General features: G+C 55.8%; 2 protein-coding genes and 1 non-coding gene across 11 annotated transcripts; 2 read left to right on the top strand and 1 right to left on the bottom strand.

The window, feature by feature from the left end:
• Positions 1–267: 267 nt before the first annotated feature.
• PCYOX1 (prenylcysteine oxidase 1) lies at positions 268–6,567 on the bottom strand. The gene is made up of 6 exons (XM_074563492.1): positions 6,333–6,567; positions 5,257–5,463; positions 3,828–4,002; positions 2,229–2,440; positions 1,952–2,104; positions 268–1,632 (listed from the first exon to the last, which is right to left on the bottom strand). Exons 1-6 carry the CDS (start codon positions 6,421–6,423, stop codon positions 974–976), a joined length of 1,497 nt encoding a protein of 498 aa, XP_074419593.1. The 5' UTR covers positions 6,424–6,567; the 3' UTR covers positions 268–973.
• On the top strand, positions 6,284–25,496 carry LOC141733301 (cytotoxic granule associated RNA binding protein TIA1). Of its 9 annotated transcripts, none has more exons than XR_012584261.1 (12): positions 6,284–7,334; positions 11,958–12,054; positions 12,492–12,590; positions 13,608–13,662; positions 15,163–15,250; positions 18,879–18,954; positions 20,355–20,463; positions 20,799–21,010; positions 21,099–21,183; positions 22,293–22,416; positions 22,756–22,895; positions 25,040–25,496. XR_012584261.1 is itself a non-coding variant. In XM_074563493.1 (12 exons), exons 1-12 carry the CDS (start codon positions 7,051–7,053, stop codon positions 25,161–25,163), a joined length of 1,377 nt encoding a protein of 458 aa, XP_074419594.1. In that variant the 5' UTR covers positions 6,434–7,050; the 3' UTR covers positions 25,164–25,496. The 9 variants fall into 9 exon arrangements, 8 of the variants coding, with proteins under 8 accessions (XP_074419595.1, XP_074419594.1, XP_074419599.1 ...); XM_074563493.1 differs by having other exon boundaries at positions 6,434–7,334; positions 20,915–21,010; XM_074563498.1 differs by having other exon boundaries at positions 7,135–7,334; positions 12,492–12,585; positions 20,915–21,010.
• Positions 6,557–6,627, top strand: TRNAG-CCC (transfer RNA glycine (anticodon CCC)). The gene has a single exon. It is a non-coding gene; the product is annotated as a tRNA-Gly (tRNA).
• Positions 25,497–25,516: the final 20 nt, after the last annotated feature.

Genomic DNA, 25,516 nt, shown 5'->3' with positions numbered 1-25,516 from the left:
GAAAATGTGATTATCGCTCCCTGCGAGCGATGCCTGCAGCAGTGCCAAGCCTCGGTCAGCCGCCGGGGAGCACAAATCCGGAGCTTTTTGGATTTTCTGCGAGGATAACGCAGATTCTAAGTACAATAACACCTCTTTTTGGGTTTTTTGGTTTGTTTTTTTTTTTTTTAGCTTTTCTTGCTGTTGTGGCGCAGCGAGGCCGCGGCTGGACACAAGCCCAGCGGGAGGGTTGGGCCCCGGCTGCAAATAACACCATCGTCCACCAGCTTATTTTCCAACCACTGTGTTAATTTTATTATTATTAAACCTTAATTTTTATCTTCGGACAGGGTTGAGGTATTGCAGCGGCATTAGATACAGTCAAGGGACACAGTATTTTCCTGAAAAGGGATTTTTCCCTACCCAAAACTAGGGGCTGCCCCGCTGTGGGGTCAGGGCGTTTAAATTATTAGTGTTTCTAGCAGTGGTTTTGCTTATTTACCACCCGTTTTGGCAACTCCAGTGCACCCAGTTCCACCCAAACCGTAAACTCCAGTACTCATTCTGGAAGCAAATTAAGGCGGCAGCCCCGATTTCCACGGCACCGATCCCACACTGAGGAATAACTACTCGATAAATCCTATGGAAAAGGGCTAAGGCAGAGATTTACAATCAATAAATTGATTTTTTTCTTTTTTTTTTCCCCCCCGCCCCTTGCCTGAGACGCGCCCAGTGAGGGAAGGCGATGCGCAGGGGTTAATCACAGTGACGCGGATCCTGAGTTTGGCAGAGTCCCGACCCCGGAGGGCGTCAATACAGCATTTAAAATATCATTTTTAATCTCCGATTAGGGACAGGTGGAGGAATTTGACGGAAGAGTTTGCTCGAGGAAGGCCCAGCTCGCTTGGGAAAGCTTCCTCGGCTGGGTGTCCCCTTGTGGGGGGCGAAACGGTTCCTCGTTCGTTAGCTTTAATTACGGCGCTCTCCGCCGAGCTCAGAGCTCGGTTTTCAGCTTCTCGTGCAAATCCTCCTGGTCGATGCTGTCGGCGTTGCCGTGCCAGCGGTGGTAGGCGAGCAGGGCGGCGTTCTTGGCGGCGATGGCGCTCATCTCCATGGCGCTGGCGGCTCGCTCCAGCCCGTTCAGGTAGTAGAGGTTGTCGTGGAGGACGACGGGAGGACATTTCTCCGGGGGGCTGTAGCGGGGGTACGCCAACCACTTCTTCGCTTTGACGGAGTCGTAGGAGGAGAAAAGCAAATCCAGCTGCTCTTTGGTCAGCACCTCCTTCGAAAACACCTTCCAGACGGCCGACGGCGAGGGCGACGTGCCGTCGGCGCCGCCGCCTTCCACCGGAGACACCACCCCCAGGCTGTTGATGAAGAGTTTGGGGTTCTCCGTGGTGAAAATAGCGCCCAGGTGAAAAGCGGACGGGTCCCGGTAACCGAAGAAAGAGGCGTTTAATCGGCCGTGGACGAAGGTGGCGACGGTCTGGTGGTAGGGATTGGGGAAGTCCGGGATGGGAGGGTGGAAGTTTTTGAAGGCGATGTTGGCCATTTGGCGGCCCAGCGGAGCCGCGATGAGGACGATGTCGTAGGTCTCCCCTGTCAGCCCCGACGTGGTGTTGTAGGTGACGTGGTAGAGCTTCACCGGGTCCCCTGGGGGGAGAAGAGCGGGAGGAGAGCTCGGTTATCCCCCTCCGTGGCTGGAGGGAATCCCCTTTGTCCCGCGGAGAAACGCCAAGCTTCGAAAATAGCTGTTTTGGCGAATTACCGCCAGCTGAAGTAGCTTTAGAAACTGGTCGCAGCTTATCGGCGGGAGGGCTGCGACCGGGGGCTTTGAGCGCGGCCCCGTTTTCATCTCAAACGACGGCGGGATCTCTGCCGAGCGGTGACGGAGCCCGCCGTCGGACGAGCAGGACGCCGGAACGCACCCTTTGCCCTCCCCACCCGAGGGAAAGCGAAACCCCCAACTCACCCGCGGGGCCGGGTCTGGTTTTGGGCTCGATCGACAAAACCGTGCCAGGGATGACGTCGGCTTTGGCGGCGTAGAGAAGGCCGGTGCAGACGAGTTTGTTCCCCCCTTTTACCGACCAAAGACCTGATTCCACCCCTGCCAGGGAAACAGCACCTACGAGGAAACCGCCGTTATCAGAGCGGCTCGTCCGGCGTCGTTCCGCAGGGGAGCATTTTCAGGGAAAGCGGAGAATTTGGGGGGTGGGGGGAATGGGGAGGTTCACGGAGAAAACGCTCACCTACGAAGCTGTTGATGTTGACCCCTTGCCCGTAATTGACTCTCATGGCCGGACAAACCACCTCGTTGATGAATTTCTGGGAGAAGCCGGCTCTCTGCATGGCCTCGTCGATGGTTTGGTTGAGCATGCGGGTGAAGTCGGTCCCTCCCAGGGCGTGAAGCAGGCGCTCGTTACTGCTGAAGGCGTAGTCATGCGTCTGGTAGCGATAGATCCTTTAACACGGAGACGAGAAATTAGCGTTCGTCTCCTGTTAATTATCTCTGTCGCCCTCGGAAGGGACGGAGGGTCTCGCAGCGCGCGGGGCTCCCCGGAGCCCTGTCTGGGAGCAGCGGGGCTGGTCCTTCCGGCCGAGTGGTACTTGACTGAGGAAATCTGGAGCTTCGTTATTCATTTAGCGTTCTTTCCTAACGAAAGCACTTTGTGCAGGGTTACGAACCAAATTCCCTTTAGCACCGCTGCCAAACCGATGGCCTGTATCAGGGACGGTGTGGCCAGCAAGCCTGGGGCAGTGATGGTCCCCCCGTACGCGGCACCGGTGAGGCCCCACCTCGAATAGTGTGTTCATTTTGGGGCCCCTCGCTCCAAGAAGGACCTCGAGGGGCTGGAGCGTGTCCAGAGAAGGGCAACGGAGCTGGTGAGAGCTCTGGAGCACGAGTCCAGTGAGGAGCGGCTGAGGGAGCTGGGGGTGTTCAGCCTGGAGAAGAGGAGGCTGAGGGGAGACCTTCTCGCTCTCCACAGCTCCCTGAAAGGAGGGGGTAGCCAGGGGGGGTCGGTCTCTTCTCCCAAGGAACAGGCGGTGGGACAAGAGGAAACGGCCTCGAGTTGCAGGAGGAGACGTTTAGGATGGATATTGGGGAAAATTTCTTCCTGGAAAGGGTTGTCAAGCATTGGAAGAGGCTGCCCAGGGCAGTGGTGGAGTCGCCATCCCTGGAGGGACTTAAAAGCTGGGCAGACGCGGTGCTGAGGGACGTGGGGTAGTGGGGGTTTGGGCGGTGCTGGGGTGATGGTTTGGCTCGATGATCATGGAATGGTTTGTGTTGGAAGGGACCTTAAAGTCCACCCAGTGCCACCCCCTGCCCTGGGCAGGGACACCTCCCACCAGCCCAGGTTGCTCCAAGCCCCGGCCAACCTGGCCTTGAACCCCTCCAGGGATGGGGCAGCCACAGCTTCTCTGGGCAACCTGGGCCAGGGGCTCACCCCCCTCACAGCAAACAATTTCTTCCCAATATCTCATCCCAATCTCCCCTCTTTTGGTTTAAAACCCTTCCCCCTCGTCCCATGGCTCCCCTCCCTGCTCCAGAGTCCCTCCCCAGCTTTCCCGTAGGCCCCCCTCCTCATCTGAAAGCTCTTTCCCACCCTAAACAATTTGATGACGTCCCACATCTAACGCGCGTTTCCACCACTGCGACGGCGGTACCCGTCTGAAGATGACGGCGCTTATCTCAATCTTTTCCCTTCGGAAAAAAATCGGGGGTAGGCGGGGGAGGGGGAGACGGACACAACCAGGGACTCCTTTCTCAAGGAGATGATTTCACTGATTTTTTTTTTTTCTTTTTTTTTTCTCTTCTTTTTCCCTCCCCCCCGTCCCGCCGTACGTACCGCATGAACTTCTCCAGGACGTCTTCCACCCACATGGCCATGCGCAGGGGGTTGAGGCCGTAGCGCCAGAGGAGCTTGAGGAGGTTGAGGAGGTACCAGCCGCTCTCTTCGAACACCAGCTCTTCCCCGTTATAGATGCCCGCCAGGCCGCCCTGCGCCGGGGCCGCCGCCAGGCCTCCAGCAACCAGGGAGAGGGGGGGGCGAAAAAGAAAAAAAAAAAAAAAAAAAGGTAATTTAAGGAAAAGTAGAGCTTTTGTGGAGCTAAACTATATGATAGCTGGAGTTCGATAAGGGCGTTGATAAGGGCGAGCAATTAAAGGTGGGAACCGCAGGACATGAGCTCTTGGGCGGGAGCCAGGGCGTTATTGACGGCGACTTCTGGACCCTTATGATGGGATTAACGCAGCTCCCATGGCGGGGGGGGGCGGGGGGGGGGTGGGGGTGTGTGCGGGGGGGGGTCCCGTTTCCATCGGGACGGGAGTCTCCTTTTCCCCAGGGGGTTGGGGTACTGCAGGGGGGGGACTGGGGAAGGGTATAGGGGGGATATTGGGGAAGGATGGGGGGGATATTGAGGGGGGGGGGATATTGGGGAAGGGGATATTGGGGAAGGATATTGGAGGGGGGCAATATTGGGGGGGAGATGTTGGGGGAGGATGTGGGGGGGGGCACTGGGGGGATATGGGGGGAGGAAGGGGGGCAAAAGGGGAGCAATCAAGGCTTGCTTTTGATGGGGGGAGGATATCGGGGGAGGATATGCGGGAGGATATTGGGGGGGGCGGTATTGGTGGGGGATGTCAGGGAAGGATGTGGGGGGGTGTTGGGGGGATATGGGGAGAGGAAGGGGGGCGAAAATGGGGCAAAATGGCTTGTTCTCGATGGGGGAGGATATTGGAGGGGGAGCGATATCGGGGGGGATGTCGGGGAAGGATGTGGGGGGGGTGCTGGGGGGGATATGGGGGGCGGAAGGGGGGCAATCAAGGCTTGTTTTTGATGGGGGGAGGATATTGGGGGAGAATATGGGGGGGGAATATCGGGGGAGGAAGGGGGACAGCTTGGGGTTCTTGCTGGGGATGTCCATCATCCCCCCCCCCCTCACCCAGAGCCAGAGAGCTGGAGCCAGAGCATCCCGTGGGGGGGGGGGGGGGGAGAGTTGGATGATTTTGGGGGGGGGGGGGGTGTGTGATTTTGGGGGTAGGGATTCCTTTGGGGGTCGGAGAGGAGTCTGTGTGTGATTTTTTTGTACGGGGTGGGGGGGGCAGGATGGCGGAGGTTGTGTGTGTGATTTTGGGGATGGGGGGGGGATGCCGGGGGTGTGTGTGTGATTTTTTTTTTTTTTTTTTTTTTTTTTTTGTACGGGGTGGGGGGATGGCAGGGGTTGCGTGTGTGATTTTGGGGCCGGGGGGGGGGTGGGGGGTGGTTCCCCACTCACCCAGTTCCTTGACGAAGTGTTTCATGTGCAGGTTGAGGGGGTGGAGGACGGACCCCCCCGCCTCGTAGCCGGCCCCCTCCACCTCCAGCGTGGCCAGCCGCCCCCCCACCGCCGCCTTCTCCACCACCTCCAGCCGCACGCTCCTCCCGAACTTCTGCCGCAGGAAATAGGCGGCCGCCGCCCCCCCCAGCCCGCCCCCCACCACGGCTGGGGAACGGTAACCCTCCATCAGAGACACCCCCCCGCCTTCACAGACACCCCCTCCCCTCACAGAACCCCCCCCCTCCCTCCCAGCCACCCCACACACAGCCCCCCCCAGACACCCTCCCATTCACCCAGCCCCCCCCCCACATCCTGCCCCCCCCAGACACCCCCCTAGCTCCCCCCCTTCACAGACACCCCCCCACACCCCCTCCCATTCACACAGTCCCCCCTCCCCCAGACACCCCCCCCACCCCCTCCCATTCACACAGACAGCCCCCCGTCCGTCACAGCCCCCCCCCATTCATACAGCCCCCCCCCCATTCATACAGCCCCCCCCCCATTCATACAGGCCCCCCCCATTCATACAGGCCCCCCCCAGACACTCTCCCGTTCCCACAGGCCCCCCACACAGCCCCCCTCCCATTCATACAGCCCCCTCCCCAGTCCCCCCCAAACACCCTCTCATTCACGCAGACACCCCCCCGTCACAGCCCCCCCCCCAGACACCCCCCTCACCCCCTCCCATTCACACAGACACACACCCCCGACAACCCCTCCCATTCACAAAGACCGCCCCCCTCCCATTCACACAGCCCCCGTCCCATTCACACAGACCCCCCCTCACCCCCTCCCATTCACACAGACCGCCCCCCTCCCATTGACACAGCCCCCCTCCCATTCACACAGACACCCACCCACACACAGCCCCCCCAGACACTCTCCCATTCACACAACCCCTCCCCAGACACCACACACACACACACACACACACCCACGCAGCCCCCCCCGACACTCTCCCATTGACACAGACAGACCCCCCTCCATTCACAACCCCACCCCACTTCTTCACAGGCCCCCACCCCACGCCATACCGATCCTGGCGGGGCCATCGCGCCGCGCCCGGCGGCCCGGGACGGCGGGGCAGAGCGCGGCGAGGAGCAGGAGGAGGCGGAGGGCCGGCATGGCGGCGGCGGCAGCGGCGGCAGCGGCGGGGCGGGCGGGGCCGTGCCGGCGGCTGCTTCCCGTCGATACGGAGGCCGGAGGGAGCCGGGCCGGGGCAGGGCCATAGCGGCGGGCGGCAAAACCAAAACCAACAGCGCCGCTGGTGTAGTGGTATCATGCAAGATTCCCATTCTTGCGACCCGGGTTCGATTCCCGGGCGGCGCACCTCCGTTTTAGAGCCCTTTTTAATTCTTTTTTTTATATTTATTTTTTGTTTTTGTTTTTGTTTTTCTTTTTATTTATTTTTTATTTTTATTTATTTTTTATTTTTTATTTCAATATATTTATATTTATATTTTTATTTACATCATTTTTTATTTTTTATTTCTATATTTTATTTCTATAGTTTTTACTTTTTATTTTTTTAATTTCTATATTTTATTTCTATAGTTTTTATTTTTTATTTTCTATATTTTTATTGCTATCATTTCTGGTTTTTATTTTGTATTTTTTGTTATTTTTAGTTTTTTTATTATTATTTTAATTTTTTTATTATTATTTTTTCATTCTTATTTCTATTCTTTTCCCGCCCCGCTCCCGGGACTCACCGGACGAAGCCTCGGCGGTTCCCGGGCCGTGGCGAGGCGCATGCGCAGTCCTCCCCCTCCCCCCACCCCCCCCTTCCCGCTTCCCCGCGGCGCATGCGCGTTACCGCCCCCTGCCGGGCGGCCGGGCCCCTTCGCCCGCCGGCCGCCATCTTGCGAGGAACGCCGGGCTCATTGTCCGCCGCTGGGGCTCGGCGGGGCCGGCGCCGCTCGGGCTGCCCGGGCGCTGACGGGGTCGGCGGGGGCCGGCTGGTTCGGCCTGAAGCAGCCGGGGCTGGGTCGGTGGGCGGCGGCGGCAACCATGGAGGATGAAATGCCCAAGACCCTGTGAGTGGGGAGGGGGCGACACCGCCTATTGTTCCCGGCTCCGCGGGGAGGGGCGGCCCGGGCTCCCCTCACGCATCGGCCCCTCAGGCCCGGGCGGCGCGATCGGGCCCTCCGCGACGGGCAACGGCCCCTCAGCCGCCTTCAGTGCCCAGGGGGGACGGCTCCCCGCCGCCGCCGGGCACCCGGCTCCCCTCAGGGCGGGCCGGCCCCGGTAGAGCCCCCGACCGGGGCCGGCCCCGGCCCCTCCGCCCCTGCCCCGCCATTCGTGTCCCGTCCCTCGCTTCCCAGAGCTGTTCGCCGGCTTCCTCCCCTCACCCCCGGCCTTTATCCCTCTCCGCCTCACATTTGGAGGGGCTGGGGAGATGTACACCCCCACCCGGTACTTTCTCCATGTACGTTTTTGGCTGAATTTTGCCGTTTCTGGGTTATATTAGCCCCCGGGGGGGGGCGGGGGTAGGGGGGGGGGGCTGCCCTGGGCAAACAGCCGGATCCCCGCTGCCACGTTCAACAACTTGATGGAAATAAACGGGGGGGGTTGCCCCTGAAATCGGCGCTTGTCCAAGTGTTTAAAGCACGCCGCGAGCCTGGTCTTTCCCCCCCCGCCCCAACCCCGGGAACTCATCGTAGCTGTAGGGCAGCTCCTGGCCTTGTGAAAATCATCAGTGGGGTGCTTTTAATGACAAGCCGCCTTCCTGGCGGTGTTGGGCCGCTGACACCCGCCGCTGTCAAGAGGCTTTCGGACTTTTCGGCCGTCGCTCCTGCGGCCGGCTCGTGTTTGAAAGAGCCTCCCGCGCCCGTCCTGTTCGCGTCCTTCTCTCCAGGAGTGGGCTTTTTCCCCTGGTTTAGATGAGGGATAACGGCAGGCTCCCGTCTCTCTTTTTTTCTCCTCTGCGGAAGCTTTCATCGCTCGTTTTCGGCGCGGGAAGATACGAGGGGGAAACTTTCCAAGGCGAGGGGGGAAAGTTTTGCCCTGGGACGGTGGCTGCGCCTACCCCCAGGGCTGAGAAATGAGTTGCCCGAGTGCAGGAAAACAAGACTTTTGGCGTGACTTTCGCCAGCTCCTCCGGGCCAGGCTTTCTTTAGTGGTAAACACTCTGCCTCCCTGTGCATACGATCCCCTTGTCTTTTCTCGGACGTGCATTTTTGGAACTATTCTTGGCGTCTGCAAACACGGGTCAGCCCTCTTGGCGTATTCCTGCGTTGTTTGTTTAGAAAAAAAAAAAAATGTTTTTGCCCCCGTCCCAGTGAAATTGTTGTCTGGAGGCTAGTGGTCTGGGCAGCAGACGGGGGGTGGTGGTGGTGGTGGTGGTGCGTGTGCTCCAGGGCACGAATTACCTGGCCTCGAGCACGTGCGGCTCGTTGCACGAACGCGGCCGGGTTTTTCCGAGCCTTGAGCAACCGTATTTCTCCGGATCGCTCCCGAGCGCCTTTCTCAAAAGTCAGAGGGAGGATTGGGACGCGCTGAATTTCACAGGCGGGAGTTTAGAACGAGCGGCTTGAGGGAAGAAAAAAGCAGCTCGGAGTCAGCTCTTTCTGGCTGGGGTCTGAAGTGCGTGTTAAATATCGGGTGGCGTGAGGATATTTGGGTCTCTGATGGGGAAAGGCTGAGGGATTTGGGGCTCTTCAGGCTGGAAAAAAGACGACTGAGGGGGGATCTTATCAACGCTGATAAATACTTCAAGGGGGGGTGTCAGGAGGACGGGGCCAGGCTCTTCTCAGTGGTGCCCGGGGACAGGACAAGGGGTAACGGGCACAAACTTGACCGTGGGAAGTTCCATCTCAAGACGAGGAGGAACTTCTTTGCTGTGAGGGTGGCAGAGCCCTGGCACAGGCTGCCCAGAGAGGTGGGGGAGTCTCCGTCTCTGGAGACATCCCAACCCCGCCTGGAGGCGTCCCTGTGCCACCTGCTCTGGGTGACCCTGCTCTGGCCGGGGCTTGGAGGAGATGATCTCCAGAGGTCCCTTCCCACCCTATGATTCTGTGATTTCTGTAGAAATCCCCTTCTGCGGATACCCCCTCTGGATGGGGCTGACGGTGCTCCCTCCCCTCGGCTGCGCTGTCTTGCCGCGGCGTCAGGGGCCACCAAAGCGGCCTCCACCCCACGTGCCTCGTTCTTTAGTTCACGTTTCAGTTGGTTTTCTTTCCACAGATTCCAGGTGATGTTGGGAGCGACTTCTCGGTTTTGCAGTTTCCGCCCGAGCTGTTTTTTAGAAGTGGGGGTCGTTGGAGCCTTTGGAGGCGCGTTGGGAGCTGCGTTCCTGACGTAAATGATTTCCTGGACAGGCAGCTCAGTTTCCCGTGGCCAGTTGCCTTCCTTGAAAGCCGCTCTTCAAGGGCAGAGATTATAAATCTGAAGAGCGGTTACAAGGCAGACAGTGTTTTTTGCACTTTACAAAGATCTCTTGTTTCTATTTTTCTTATGCGTATGCCGATGCTTGCGGAATACGTGGACTTTGGATTTAACTTTGTGTGTCTAAAACCTTGCAGAAGTGCCGATGCTCGATAGTTCGGTGTTACTTTTCAAGAAGCCGCGTGCTGAGCAACGTGCAGCGAATAAACAGAGGTGTTGGCGTCGTTTGCCTTCGGTAGTGTAGTCCTTCGTCTGCAAAGAAGCACTGACCGACTCGTTAATGAGAATCCAATTAGCAGGAAAGAGAGGGAAGGGTGCAGGAGACGACAGGACTGCCTCCTCCTGCCGCTTTTGCTGTCCCTGCCTGGCCGGGTCACCTCGGCACTGGTTGTTTCTTGTGTAAGTGGTGCAGGACAAGGTCCGGGAGTGCCGGCCCCGGCCCCCGTGCCGGCTCCGTGGAGACAGGGCTCCGTGGAGAGGTTGGGGTGGTCAAACAGCTCCAGCCTGGCAGGGAGAGAGTACAGCGGGGAGAAGAAACGCGGGGATTGGTGCTTGGCGGGGGGGTTTACGGTGCTGTGTTTTTCCCATCCGTCTCGGCAGGCTTGGGAGTATCGCAGGACTTGGTTGTAGTTTGTCAACTGGTGGATTGGCCAAACCTCTCCGGCCTCGCTGGCTGCAGATGTAGGCGGCGACGGGCAACGAGGTTACGCTGACAAATTGCCCGCTGCTGAATTTGGACGCTGTTAAGCTGTTTTTCGGAGCGAGCGCTGTGCTTTACGGTGCTCCCCCTCTTCCCGTTTTTAGCATTTCGCAGAACGCTCTCGTTCCGCACGTCGTTAACTGCTTGCGCGGATGCTAAGGGCTGCCCTGGCCGTGTCCGTGCAGCCGAGATTCGGGTTTGCCTTTGCGCGGAAGCGAGTAGCTCAACGTCGTGTATGCGATTACACATGCTCTCCCTGTATATATGTGTGTGCGATTGATCCTTCGAGGACGCGTTGTAAAACATCTGGCCAGGCAGAGGTTCATGGGGCTGTCAGAGATCGCTTGCCCGCTTTTCCCAGCGAAATCCAGCGTTAAGGTAGGGAATGCTTGGGGAGATTGCCATCTGATTAGCGGGGGGGTGGAAAATCCAGGGGGAGTTCAAAGGTCGGGGTCTGGGCACCCCGTGTATCAGTTACAAATAAACCGTGAATAAACTTAGACCTGGAAGGTGAGAGTCTCCTCGCTTTAGTGCCTTGGCTTATTCATTATCCAAATAACGATAATTCTTAAAAAAAAAAAAAAAAAAAAAAAAAAGAGAGAGAAAAAGAAGCGTTGCCAGTTCGAACTCTCAGTTGAACTTGATGCGGGGTGGAATGGCCTGCTGTTATCGAGCCAAAAAATTAATTGTTTTAATGGAAGTGCACTAAACCCTTCTCTGTTTAAGGACACCTCGTCGGGAGTTTTTTTGTCGAGTGAGAGGATGCCGGTGACGATGTGATTCTGGCGAAGCGTGTATGGATTTTAAAAAAGGAGCACAATCCTGAGTCCTACCTAAAATAGTTGTCCAAACTATTAATACAGAGCTCGCCGGGTCATTTCTGACCGAAAAACAGAGGCTGCGTGTTTGTTTCCGCCATTCTCTCCTCTGCTAAAGCAAATATTGGAGCGTGTCCGTCTCGTCGGGAGGGCCGTTCGCAGCCTTGTGTCAACAGAAGGGACGCGAGGAGTCCCTGGTTTCGCTGCCGTGTTGTTTTCTTACGCCACCTTTGCCACTCTTGCCCCCCGACGGGGCGCATTTGCTGATTGATTGAGGTGGTTTCGGCGGCGCGATGCGGCCGCGGTTTGCCACGTAACGTTCCGTTGCGGGAAGGCGCTGCCCCGCCTTTGGAGCTGAGGTTTCTCTCTGCGCTTTTTTTAAAAATCCCATGACTTGTGCTTAATAACAACAACAAAACCACCCCACACCGGCGGGTGAAGGACGGGCTTCGTGGCTGAGAATGCCAAAACCCCAAACGGGAGCAGGGGCCTGGGTTCTGTTTGCGCCTGAGGAGCCTCATCCTTTCGCGTGGAGGAGGACGGGAGCACGTTCGCCCGGGGCTGTTTTTCTTTTTTAAAAGGAACTGACTAAATATTGTGTAATGCACGTGCTGAAGGCCGGGTTGAGCTACTCGGGCAGCTGGGGAAATGGTGGGTTGGGTGTTGGGGGAACAACTTTGGGCCGTGCTTGCTCGGTTACCGACGAGCAGGCGGGAGCGTCAGGATGGCTTCTGACAGCGTGTTTGATCCCGCAGGTACGTGGGGAACCTGTCAAGAGACGTGACGGAAGCTCTGATCCTCCAGCTGTTCAGCCAGATCGGACCATGCAAAAACTGCAAAATGATAATGGATGTAAGAGCCTTTCGCCGAGGGATTTTCGTGTTTCCCGTTTGGGCCGTACTCGGGTGTTGCGGAATTCCCGCTGGGAATACGGCACGACCGCGTCGTAGGGGTGCAGCAGGGCTGGAGATCGCGGTCGTGGACGGGGGGCATCATTTCTGCCTTGTATCCAGCATTAAATTTAAGGATGGGTGGATTTGTCAGAGGGAGCGAACAGCTCGATACACGTGGGTGCTGTAGATGAGACTTGAAAAGTTCTTTGTTGTATTTTTACCGTTTTAAAGCAGAACTGAAGCCTCCTGGAGCTGCGTTAGTGCGTAGTTGCAGCATAGAGTAAAAAAGCCTGCACGTTTTGAGACGTTTAGGTGTAACAAATAGAGCCGAGCAGAAAAGCGAGGGTACAGTTCGGAGAGGTTTGTCTCAGCAATCCTGTTTGTTTCTTTTCTCAGACAGCTGGAAACGATCCGTACTGTTTTGTGGAGTTCTACGAGCACCGGCACGCGGCTGCAGCGCTGGCTGCTATGAACGGCCGGAAGATAATGGGTAAGGTAAGCTGTCGTGTCTCCAGGGTGAGTTGGAGTTGAAAATCAGGCTCGCTCAGATCACGCGGGTGAAATAGCGCTTGAGACCGAGCGGATCCGCTGCAAATGTTAGGCACTGCCTTTGGACAGAGGCCTCAGCGTCACACGGCTGAGAAGAAAAGCTGTTGTAGGAAGGATGCCGAGGGCGGGAGGTGGGGATGTAGAACTGTGAGGGTTCGGAGACGTCGGCAATAATGAGTGTTTTACCTCTGCCGACCCTATCGGGACAACATCCCTCTCTCCCCAACCCTGCAGAAAAACCCGTCCAGTCGACCCAAACTCCCAGACCAGTCTGGAACCAGTTGTGTCCAGTTCTGGGCTCCCCGGTTGCAGGACAGGGAACTGCTGGAGAGGGGACAGCAAAGGGCCACCAAGAGGATGAGGGGACTGGAACATCTCTCTGATGGGGAAAGGCTGAGGGAATTGGGGCTCTTCAGTCTGGAAAAAAGCCGACTGAGAGGGGATCTTATCAACGCTGATCAATACTTCAAGGGTGGGTGTCAGGAGGACGGGGCCAGGCTCTTCTCAGTGGTGCCCGGGGACAGGACAAGGGGTAACGGGCACAAACGTGACCGTGGGAAGTTCCATCTCAAGACGAGGAGGAACTTCTGTGCTGTGAGGGTGGCAGAGCCCTGGCACAGGCTGCCCAGAGAGGTGGGGGAGTCTCCGTCTCTGGAGACATCCCAACCCCGCCTGGAGGCGTCCCTGTGCCACCTGCTCTGGGTGACCCTGCTCTGGCCGGGGGCTGGACGGGGTGATCTCCAGAGGTGCCTTCCCACCCCGGCCACTCTGGGATTTTAGCTGCTTCCCGTCTTTGCTCTTAACCAGTGGAACACAGTTTGGAAGAGCGAACCCTCTCCCGAGGCGCGTGTCTTAAACCTGAGCTTTCACCCCAGACCGGTGCCCCTGTAGGGTCAGAAATAAGCGCTGGAGGGATCCGAGGTGGGATTTGCTTGTTCTAACGTGAGCGACTCGCCTTTGCAGGAGGTCAAAGTGAACTGGGCGACGACCCCCAGCAGCCAGAAGAAAGACACCAGCAGTAAGTGTCGCTTACGCTTTGAGTACGGGGTTCAATTTGTACAACTCGTTTTTAAACGTCAGCAGTAAGCATCGTACGGTCGTATGCGGTAACGTCTTGATCGTAGTCCTAAGATATTATTTCATGTGTTTGTGTTAATAAACGTAAGAACAAATGTAGCCTTTGTCATCAGGTAGTATCGCTGTCAACACACAGCGTGCGCAAGGTAATTGTATCTTCTTCAACATAAAATGAAATCTCTGGAGCGTATTCGCTAACCGCCTGAAGCTCCGTATGGGGGTTTCGTGAAGTTATTTTTGTGAATTTGATGAACTTACTTTTTTACGCAAAGACTTCCCTTTCGTTTCCCCCTGGCACCAAAGAGCGAGCTAGCGTCCACTCTTCAGTTCTGGTGCCGTTTGTCACGAGCGCAATTGTAAAAATGAAGCCCCCAGCCCCCTTGTCCCCTGCAGCCGAGGCCGAAGAGTCGGCTCCCTGGGCGGCTGCAGCCTGCGCTCCTTGGCAGGATCCCGACTTTATCCCAAATCGGGTTCCGTCGCTCCCGGCGAGCCCACGGATCGCTGCTGTGCTGGGCGAGCTTCGAATTCCCGCGGGCGAGTGGGGCCGAACGGCCTCAGCGTCCGAGTGGAGTCGAGAGTTTCCTGCCTGCCGTAGTACAAATGAGCCTGGCCGTCGCTCGGATGGCGTGGGACGTCTCGTTTCATTTGGTGGAAAACTCCTTAGAGGCAGGACTCGCGCTTTCTCTTTGCTGCGTGGTTTTTTGTGGCTCTGCTGTCAACCAAAGGGATCGCTCTTTCCGTTCCGGTGCCTTCAGTCACAGTTGACTTGCACGCGGATTCACACACGTTGAATTCGCCTGGATTCGCGCGGCGTATTGGCCGGGCAACCAAAACTCTTGGCTTTTGGGACCTCAAAATTCTTTAACAGCAAAGTGTTGCCGTGCAGGTTCTTTATTTCGGGGGGTTTTGTTTTTTTTTTGCTTTGTTCTTCACGCCCTTACGGTGACATTGCGGTTAGCTTCAAAACACGGCCCGCTCTACGACGAGCGTTACCCTGCCTTTCTCGCAACGGCGAGACGTTTGAGCCGAGGAGATCTTGAATAGCTCGTCGTCTCCTGCCGTGCCCGAGCGTAGCGCTAGCGTCCGGAGAGAACAGACGTTCCCGTAGTCTTGGCACGTGAAGTAAATGCTTTAAGACTTCGTACGGTAAAATGCCGACCGGTCTTAAAAGCAGTTTGTAAAGTACCAAGCGTAAACGGCGTGTGTCGCTGTAGTATCCTTAAAATCACTGACTCCGTCGCGCTGCCAAGCGAAGGATCTGCTACGAGCAGCAGTAGATTCTGTTCCGTAGTAAACTCCGGCTGTCACGTAGTATTTAATACTAGCTGGAAATCGGTGCTCTGTGAGATTGCTACGCCGTGCGTGCGCGCCTGTCACCATCTTCCAATGGTAAGATCCTTTTTTGTCTCTTTTTTTTGTTTTTTGTTTTCCCTCCCAAAAGACCATTTCCATGTCTTTGTCGGAGACCTCAGCCCAGAAATTACAACGGAAGATATAAAAGCAGCTTTTGCGCCGTTTGGAAGAATATCGTAAGTAATTTCCTAGGGCAAGTAAACTCAAAAGTTCTCTCTCCTAAATGGAGGCAGCCTTATGTTTCAGTAAGTAAAAAATGAGTCGTGGCAGTGCAGGAAGATACGTTCATCTGATCACGCAGCGGCTCGAGCCCGAACGGTCGGGCGTCGAGCACGGGGACGCGAAACCCCATTCCTTTCTAGTAGTTTTGTTCCGCTTTCCTAGAAAAATCGCATCCAACTTGCTTTGGTTTTATCCTCCTTGCCTCCTTTGGCAAAGCGACGCTGGTAAAAATTGACTCCTAAAAACCCGGGGGTTTTGCGTTTCGCTTCTCCCCGTCCCCCGCGGTCCCGTCCCCCCCCGCAGCGCTCAGCTCACCGTCACGCTGGGCAGTTTGTGACCGAGTTCCGTTTGCACGTTCCCGTCTTGTCAGCCTTTAGATTTTTTTGGTGAGCTGTGGTGTGCCGGCCACCTGTAGCCAATGGGTTTTTGGTTGTTTGTTTTTTTTAAATTCCCATTTCCCCCCAAAAATGAGCCTTTTTAGGTGTTTTTTTTTTTTAGCTCCGGACTCTTGGCGGCACGCGCAGGCCTCGAAGCCTTTGGCCCCTGACCCGAAGGGCTCGGCCGAATCCGCGGGGCGGCTCGGGTCAAGGAGCTGCGCCGGCGTCGCGGCCGAGCGCGTGGCAGGCGGGGACCGGTGCCGGCAGGGCCGTGGATTCAGGGCGGAGCAGAGTAAGGAGCGGTTCGTTCATTCCATCCTCCGAATGTAAACCATTAATTTTCCTTGTAGTGTTGTCTGTACTGGACATTGAAGTTTCTTGATGGTGATGTAAGAGAACGTAGAGTGCTTTGGAGTGTTGTGTAGTGAAGCGTTTAATTGAAGTAAGTTTGTTTTTTGTTGTTTTGTTTTTTTTTCCCCCCTCAAGAGTCCAGTGTGTTACTCTCTTAATGCCAGCTTGATTTCCCTCTTAACGATAAGGTTTAAAAAAACCAAAACACCCAAATCCGGGATCGGAACGTGACTCGCTTCAGAACAGCTGTTAACGCTCGACTGCAAATTGTCATCCAGGAAACGCGGGGGGTCGGGCTCCTAAAGGAGAGTCCGTTCGTCCCCCGGCCAAATGTGGTCTGGAGGGAAGGGACGAGGGACGCTAGAGTAGATCCCAGCCGCTGGAATGAGGGGGAAAGGGAGGCCGTAGTAGACGGTGGCGTTGGTAGGACGGCCAGGGAGCTGCGCAAGAGGTTTTCCCCCAGCTGAGTCAGCGCGAGGTGACAGTTCAACCTTTAGCAAACCACCCCCCCCCAAAAAAAACCAAACAAAACACCCCCCTCCTGAGCCTGAAGCAAAAAACCAAGTCAGCCGGGGAGGCGGGGGGGAGTATAAAACCCACACGTCGGTCCGTGCCCGTCCTCCCGTCTTTTTCTCGCAGAGCTTTTCGGACGCAGAGCTGTCGCTGCCTGCTGCTGCTGGTGGTGGTGGTGGTGGTGGTGGTGGTGCCGGGGAAGCTCTGGTTTTCGGGGCGCTCGGCTGCCAGAGCCCACGGATGGAAAACGGCTCAAAGTGACCGGCCAAACCCAAACTCGGTCCTTTTCCTCCCGCCAAAGTATTGTCAGATTCAGAATTGGCCCCGGGATGACTCTTTTGGGACAAAACCGAGGGGTTAAATAAAGCCGAAGGGACCTCGATTTGCTGCTTGTTTAAATTGAAGCTGAAAAAATCCTGCTGCTGCCTCTTAAGGGGTCAAACAAAGTTACTTTACTGTACCTGTTCTTCGTCAGTGACTGATTTCTGGAAATGTGGTGCTAATGGAATATTTCCCCTTTTTTTTGGATTTTTTTTTTTTTTTTTATTTTTTTTTTTTAGTTTCACATTTGTTACTGCTAAACTGAGCTTTTTTTTTTTTTCTAATGGCACCGAGGTTGAACTCTACTGCATGATTAGCGCATAAGAGATTTGGGGTAATTCTTTCCATCTGGGGGGTTGTTTTTTCCAATCGCTGTCAAAGCACACTTGTCGTGGTTTCCTTCGATGCTTGCTGTACGCATGTTTTCACTTGTTCTCAAGTCTTTATTTTCAAAGTTTTCAGTTGAGGGTAAGTAGAGATGAGTTCTCCCCCCTCTCCCTCTCTAGACTCTTCAGAGCGAACCCATCTAAAGCTTCCCAAAGTGGCTCTTCTCAGGCAATTTGTAACGTACGGCCCAAATTGGGATTGAACCCAAGAAAGAAAAGAGGGGGAAGGGGGCGGGGGGCGGTGGGGGGCTCGAAAAGGGAAAAGCAATCCCATTTCTGCTGGAGCTTTGGGAGAGGTCTTGCCTTCGGTGGTGGTGTCAGCACTCTGGGCTAACGGATGTCGGAATTAGGCTTAGGATCCTTAACGTAAGGCTTAAAAAAAACCCCAACAAACCCCGGGCGTAACGAACCTTCTCTTGGCCGTGACTTTTTTTCGCCAGTCTCGGCACGCTAAACGTTGCGCGCTAGTTTTCCCCGAACCCTCTTTATTTTACGCAGCCGTTAAGTCCCATCGCATGACTCTCTCGACTGGTTTTCTGTCGTCGTTTCTGTTCTTTTAATGCCTGTTCGTGTTGGGGCGAAGGAGGGGAGGAGAGGGTGGCCCGGACGCGAGAGCGTCTCGATCCTCGGCTAACTTGGTGCGCAAATTGCCTGAGAAACGCCGTAGGCCGGTGTTCCACGAGCGGGGGTTTTAGCTCTTGTTAGCTGGGTTCTCTTTTTTTAACTCTCAATCTCAAATAATAGGGCTCTGGTTATTTTGCAGAGTGTCTCTGAAGAATGGACAGAATTGCCATGGCTAACTACACGCTACAGTTCACAGTGGACAAACGTTGTAGTTTTCTTATTTACTTTTATCATTTCTTTTTCTTTTTTTTTTTTTTCGCCTTTTTTTCTTTTTTTTTTTTTTGATATCTCTCGGAGTTTCCAATCGGTCCTGTAATGATTGCTGTCGTACAAATGCCGTTGTGAATGATGTGTAATATGTAGTTTTAAGACATGAATGTTGCGGTGTTTTCTTTTCTTCAATAATTTCTGAAAATGTCAATCTCTCAAAATTTACAGCTGCCCACAGTCCAAAAAGGGGGTAACGAATTGACCCGGGAAAATTAAAGAATTCGGTTAACAGGCGACGTATGCCTTTTAATTCCTATCTTTTTTTTTTTCATTTTTTTTCTTTTTTTCTCTATTTAATATTTTGAATGACGTAGGTAGAATGTGTTGGCAAAGAGCGAGCGTAAAAAAAAAAAATTGCATGGTTAAAGAGAGCCGTTCAGCTAATGTTAGTCAGTGCCTTAAGTCCTTCTTTTGAATAGCTGCTTTGACCATGCTTTGTGTCTTAACAGTCTGTAAAAAGCATTTTGAAGCGGGAGCCAACTGTCGTTATTTGTTAGAGCAGCTATTGATTTGCATGTTTACCCAATTTAAGTTTAATTTTGCTGCTACCTGGCAAAGCAGTAGTAAAGTTCTGCTTCGAAAAGAAGCCTTTTGCTTTGACTTGTCTTGCTGGTGCCGTAAAAACGGTTGACCTTAGTAAAGGCGAAACGTGAAAATGAGCTGTACGTGTGACTCGAGTTGTCGTTTTGGGAAGGGCGGCTTTCCAAGGCGCTAAACTGCCACTCCTTTCTGCCTTTTAGAGACGCGCGGGTGGTTAAGGACATGGCGACGGGCAAATCGAAAGGATACGGCTTCGTTTCCTTCTTCAATAAATGGGTAAGCTGCGGCACGCTCTCCAGCGGCCCTGAAGGGCGGAGGATGGTTTTCAGCGGGGAAAGAGCGTTGCGTTGTCGGTCCCCGTCTCCGTCCGGCTGCCGGCTGCGCTTTTTCTCTCTGCTTGGTGAAACGCTCTGCTGGTGCTTTAGCGTTCGTAAAGGACGTGGCAGGTAGCCCAGGGGTCAGTGCTGCGTGCGGTCGTGTTCAGCGTGGTCATCAACGACCTGGGTGAGGGGACAGAGTGTCCCCTCGGCAAGTTTAGAGGTGACACAAAGCTGGGGGGTGGCTGGCACCCCGGAAGGCTGTGCCGCAATCCAGAGAGGCCTGGACAGGTGGAGAGTTGGGCGGGGAGAAACCTTATGGAATTCAACAAGGGCGAGTGCAGGGTGCTGCCCCTGGGGAGGAATAACCCCCCGCACCAGGACAGGTTGGGGGTGACCTGCTGGAGAGCAGCTCTGTGGAGAGAGACCTGAGAGTCCTGGGGGACAACGGGATGACCACGAGCCAGCGATGGGCCCTGGTGGCCAAGAAGGCCAATGGCATCGTGGGGGGCATCCAGAAGAGCGTGGCCAGCAGGTGGAGGGAGGTCATCCTCCCCCTCTGCTCTGCCCTGCCCTGCCCTGGGGAGGCCCCATCTGGAGCCCTGGGTCCAGTTCTGGGCTCCCCGGTTCCAGAAGGACAGGGAACTGCTGGAGAGGGGACAGCAAAGGGCCACCAAGAGGATGAGGGGACTGGAACATCTCTCTGATGGGGAAAGGCTGAGGGATTTGGGGCTCTTCAGTCTGGAAAAAAGCCGACTGAGGGGGGATCTTATCAACGCTGATCAATACTTCAAGGGTGGGTGTCAGGAGGACGGGGCCAGGCTCTTCTCAGTGGTGCCCGGGGACGGGACAAGGGGTAACGGGCACAAACGTGACCGTGGGAAGTTCCATCTCAAGACGAGGAGGAACTTCTTTGCTGTGAGGGTGGCAGAGCCCTGGCACGGGCTGCCCAGAGAGGTGGGGGAGTCTCCGTCTCTGGAGACATCCCAACCCCGCCTGGAGGCGTCCCTGTGCCACCTGCTCTGGGTGACCCTGCCCTGGCCGGGGGTTGGAGGAGATGATCTCCAGAGGTCCCTTCCCACCCCGGCCACTCTGTGAAGTGACATCCGATGAGCGATGTGCGTGACAGAGTGACGATACATCTGGTGTATATCGAGAGGGTCTTAGATGGGCTCAGTGAGGCCTAACGGTGTCCTTCGTTGCCCTAAACCCGCTTCTTTTGAAGCAGGATCTCTCGTGGCACGGTGCCAATGTCAGGCGGGGCGGCTGCGCGGCGATGTCCTTCGCTTGGCTCTCCCGCCGAAGGACGAGATGCCGACGGCGGGGGTTATTTTTTCCCCCTCCCTCTCTCGTGGACAGGACGCGGAGAATGCCATTCAGCAGATGGGCGGGCAGTGGCTCGGCGGAAGGCAAATCCGAACGAACTGGGCGACGAGAAAACCTCCGGCTCCAAAGAGCACGTATGAATGTAGGTTCTCAGTTATTGGCGTCTCTGCAAACCTCCCGGTAAGGAGGGAAGAGAACAGGGCGAGCTGCAAGCCTTGGAGGTTGTGGGAGGAGGGAGAAGCGGGCGCTGAAGGCAAAGACTCTCTCGGACAGTTCGAAACCTCCTGAATTGAGCAGCTGCCGTAGCTGCGGCGACTGTATTATCGCCACGGGGGGGATTCCCACGCTCAGGTGGGAAGTTGCTTTCTCTCCAGGCAGCCAGGACCGCTCTGGCTTTTTCCCTTTGCTCCCTGGCTTTGAAATCTTTTGCTCGTGATAACCCAGCGGGACCGTGTCAAAGAGAGCATTTCAAACTAGGTGTATCAGACCTACTGTCTGCAGTTTGTGCTCGACACCTCGTGCCGACCAGGATTAGAATTTCTCCGTACCGTCTGTCCCCGTCCACTGAACAGCTCTGTAAAAATCTCTTTAAGCAAACGCCAAACAACTCTCTTACGACGATGTGGTCAATCAAAGCAGCCCCAGCAACTGCACCGTCTACTGCGGCGGCGTTACCTCCGGCCTCACAGGTATCGGGGCTTCCGAATCCCCTCGCCTTGAAGGTCTCGCAGTAACGCCGCCGTCGCCTCATTGGTTTTTTTCTTTCCCCCGCTGCAGAACAGCTCATGCGCCAGACCTTTTCTCCCTTCGGGCAGATCATGGAAATTCGAGTCTTCCCGGATAAAGGCTACTCCTTTGTACGGTAGGCTGTCGTGCGGTTTGCGTCTGGAGGAATTTAATAAGAATTCCGGGCTTGGATGCTCTTAGGGTTTGCGGAACCTACAATTTATTGGGGTTTAGGCGATTATTCTCTCACCCCGTGACCCCTCCCCAGCCGGGAAGGGGAATTGGGGAAAACAAGGAAACCCCAGGGTTAAAATAGAAACAGATTTAGTAGGATAAGACTAAATAATGAACATTAGTGACGCTAAAGAGCCAACGTTGATCCCCACACCGATATAAAATACACCGGGATCATTCCCAGCCCGTTCCCCCCCGCAGGGAACAGCCCCCGCGGGAGGAAGGGAAGGGCTCAGGGCTCCGGCACCGGGGCCAGGAGTTCTCATCCCAGAGAGAAAACTCCTCAGACTCCCTCGTTTCCCTGGAAGGGGCCGTTCCTGGGATGAAATAATCCTGGGGGGCCAGCGCCCGGCTCTCGCTCCTCCTCATCCCGTCCCCGTGCCTGGTGGGGGGCTGGGAAACACCCAGACCTTGAACCCCCCCCTCCAGAGCTGGCTGTAAATGGAACAGTGGCACCAGTTTGAGTCCCGGAAAAGGGTTTTTTTCCCAATATTAGACGAGAAATGAGCGCGGTGTCGCCCACGCCAGGACAAGTTGGCGGCGCAGCTGTGTGCGCGGAAGCGGAGGCGATGCGTTACAGCAGCCCCATGTGAGGAGCGAGTTCCGGCTTGTGGCACAAGGATTTGGAAAAACCATTCTCCCGGTCTGAACCGGTGCGGTGCCCTTCGCCGGAAGAGATCTCCGTCGCTTCCGCTGGTGCAATTTCACAGTTTTCGAGTCTTTTCCAGAAGCCTCATCTCTTTGTTGACAGCCTCCAGATAATAAAAACTAATCGCAAATCGATTCCTCGCTGCGGAATTTCCCAATGTGTTTAGGGAGAATTAGGATGCCACGACAGGAATGAGTGTCGGTAGCCAAGCGATCCCTGCTGTGGGGGCAAGAGGAGAACGTCTCCGTGGTCCTAAGAGCCCCCAAACCTGTGCTGGGCTAGTGGGGGGCTCGCTGGGGGTTAATTCTGGCTGCTACTTGCCGAGCGAGTCGTTGACGTGGCCACGGCTTCTGTTCCGACAGGTTTAATTCTCACGAGAGCGCGGCGCACGCCATCGTTTCCGTCAACGGAACGACTATCGAAGGACACGTGGTGAAGTGCTACTGGGGCAAGGAGACGCCGGACATGGTCAGCCCCGTCCAGCAGGTCAGAACTTCTCCTCTGCTAACGACGCTGCTAATGAATCTCGGCCGGAAACGCACCGAGCGGCTGTAAAACGCGGTGGGAGGCTCGGCGTGGCACCCGTCACCCGCGTTAGGGCTTTATTTCATCAGAGAGTGTTTCTCTGAAGGACGAGCAAAGATTTTAAATCCCTTGGGAGTGTAAAATTCCGGAGAAATTCCCATCCACGTGGCTGTTTCAGGGTGGAATTACCCAGCAGCCTCGTCCGCCCCCCTCAGAGACGGGTGTTTTCGCGAGTTGACAAAAATCGCTGCTTTCTCTGGCGATTTTGGGGCTTAACTCGGGGTGTTTTGGCCGTTGCAGAACCAGATCGGGTACCCGCCGGCGTACGGGCAGTGGGGCCAGTGGTACGGCAACGCCCAGATCGGCCAGTATGTGCCCAACGGCTGGCAGGTCCCCGCCTACGGCATGTACGGCCAAGCGTGGAATCAGCAGGGATTTAAGTGAGTATTTGGACTTTTTCCGCGCCCCCGCCTTGGGGGCGAGGCGACAACCCCAACGTAAAAGCTGCTGGTTTGGATTCAGTAGGTTTTCGGGCTTTTATGGAGGTGCCCGGCAGGACGGGGTCTTTCCTGGGTGTTTTTCGGTCCCGCTGGAATTGTCTCATCCCTTCGTCCGGGGGCGTCAGGGTGGGATGACGGCGGAGGCAAAGCGCTCCTTGCTCTGAGCCTCTTCTCGTCACCTTTTTCCGAGGAGCTGCGGCGTTAATGCATTCAATGTGTGTTTAATATGTCATCAGCGACCCAGATGGAGAGATGGAGCGTCCCCTCGGCAGGTTTAGAGGTGACATAAAGCTGGGGGGGTGGCTGACACCCCAGAGGGCTGTGCCGCCATCCAGAGAGACCTGGACAGGTGGAGAGTTGGGTGGAGAGAAACCTTATGGAATTCAACAAGGGCGAGTGCAGGGTGCTGCCCCTGGGGAGGAATAACCCCCCGCACCAGCACAGGTTGGGGGTGACCTGCTGGAGAGCAGCTCTGTGGAAAGAGACCTGGGGGACAACGGGATGGCCACGAGCCAGCGATGGGCCCTGGTGGCCAAGAAGGCCAATGGCATCCTGGGGGGCATCCGGAAGAGCGTGGCCAGCAGGTGGAGGGAGGTCATCCTCCCCCTCTACTCTGCCCTGCCCTGCCCTGGGGAGGCCCCATCTGGAGCCCTGGGTCCAGTTCTGGGCTCCCCGGTTCCAGAAGGACAGGGAACGGCTGGAGAGGGGACAGCAAAGGGCCACCAAGAGGATGAGGGGACTGGAACATCTCTCTGATGGGGAAAGGCTGAGGGATTTTGGGCTCTTCAGTCTGGAAAAAAGCCGACTGAGGGGGGATCTTATCAACGCTGATAAATACTTCAAGGGGGGTGTCAGGAGGACGGGGCCAGGCTCTTCTCAGTGGTGCCCGGGGACAGGACAAGGGGTAACGGGCACAAACTTGACCGTGGGAAGTTCCATCTCAAGACGAGGAGGAACTTCTTTGCTGTGAGGGTGGCAGAGCCCTGGCACAGGCTGCCCAGAGAGGTGGGGGAGTCTCCGTCTCTGGAGACATCCCAACCCCGCCTGGAGGCGTCCCTGTGCCACCTGCTCTGGGTGACCCTGCTCTGGCCGGGGTGGGACGAGGGGATCTCCAGAGGTCCCTTCCCACCCCGGCCACTCTGGGATTCGGTGAAATCACTGAAATGAGCTTTTTAAAGAAAATACCTTGTTAGGTTTATAAGCTGCTGATGGCATCTCTTGCAAATTGAAGCGCAGTGTTGTGTCCGAGGCTGTTGGCAAAGGCTGAGGGAGAGGAGCGTCGGGCTGCGGGGTTTTAAGGATACGGAGGGATAACGGAGCTTTTCAGAGCTGGGATCAGCTCGGTTGGTTCTGAGCGTATTCCACCCTTCTGCCCTAAGAAAGTGAGCTCGGGGGAGTGACTCCTTGTTACGCTTTGAGGAACCCACAATTTATTGGGGTTTAGGCGATTATTCTCTCACCCCGTGACACCTCCCCACCCGGGAAGGGGAATTGGGGAACACAAGGAAACCCCAGGGTTAAAACAGAAACAGATTTAAGGGAATGAGACTAGATAATGAACATTAATGATGCTAAAGAGCCGATATTGATCCCCGCGCCGATATAAAATACCCCGGGATCATTCCCAGCCTGTTTCCCGCCCCCCCCGGGAGGGAACAGCCCCCGCGGGAGGAAGGGAAGGGCTCAGGGCTCCGGCACCGGGGCCAGGAGTTCTCATCCCAGAGAGAAAACTCCTCAAACTCCCTCGTTTCCCTGGAAGGGGCCGTTCCTGGGATGAAATAATCCTGGGGGGCCGGCACCCGGCTCTCGCTCCTCCTCGTCCCGTCCCCGCGCCTGGTGGGGGGCTGGGAAACACCCAGACCTTGAACCCCCCCCTCCAGAGCTGGCTGGAAAGGGAACAGTGGCACCAGTTTGAGTCCTGGAAAAGGGGGGGTTTTCCCAATATTAGACAAGAAATGAGCGTGGTGTCGCCCAAACCAGGACAAGATCACCGCAGGGATTGGGGTTCTTCGTTAATTCTCCCTCGTTACCGCTCCGTTTGCCTAACGAAGTGCTTTATTTCTTCCCCCCCCCCGCCCCCGCAGCCAGACGCAGTCCTCGGCGGCGTGGCTGGGGGCGAGCTACGGGGTGCAGCCCCCCCAGGGGCAGAACGGCAGCGTGTTGGCGGGGCAGAGCGGGTACCGCGTGGCCGGCTTCGAGGCGCCCTGAGGAGGAGGAGGAGGAGGAGGAGGTGGAAGAAGAGGAGGAGGAGGAAGAAGAGAGGACGCGGGGAGCAACGTCGCCGAGCCGGGATTGATGGGATCAAGCCTCACGTATTTATTTTAAAAAGAAAAAACAAAAAAAAAAACAACAAAAAAAAAACCAAACCCCACACACGCAAACGACGAGGACGACAAACAACAAAAAAGCATTTTTTTTTTTAAATCATGAAATTGTCACATTCCCCCCGTTTGGTTTTAAAAAAAAAAAAAACAAACAAAAAAAAACCAACAAAAAACCAACAAAAATCCAAAAAAAAAAAAAATCACAGGAAATGCTGGATGTCTGCCAACTTCTGCCTT

Source organism: Larus michahellis, chromosome 20 (genome assembly GCF_964199755.1).
Source record: "Larus michahellis chromosome 20, bLarMic1.1, whole genome shotgun sequence".
NCBI classification, from domain to species: domain Eukaryota; kingdom Metazoa; phylum Chordata; class Aves; order Charadriiformes; family Laridae; genus Larus; species Larus michahellis.
The sequence above is the reverse complement of the archived record's forward strand: the minus strand, read 5'-3'. Positions and strand labels throughout refer to the sequence as shown.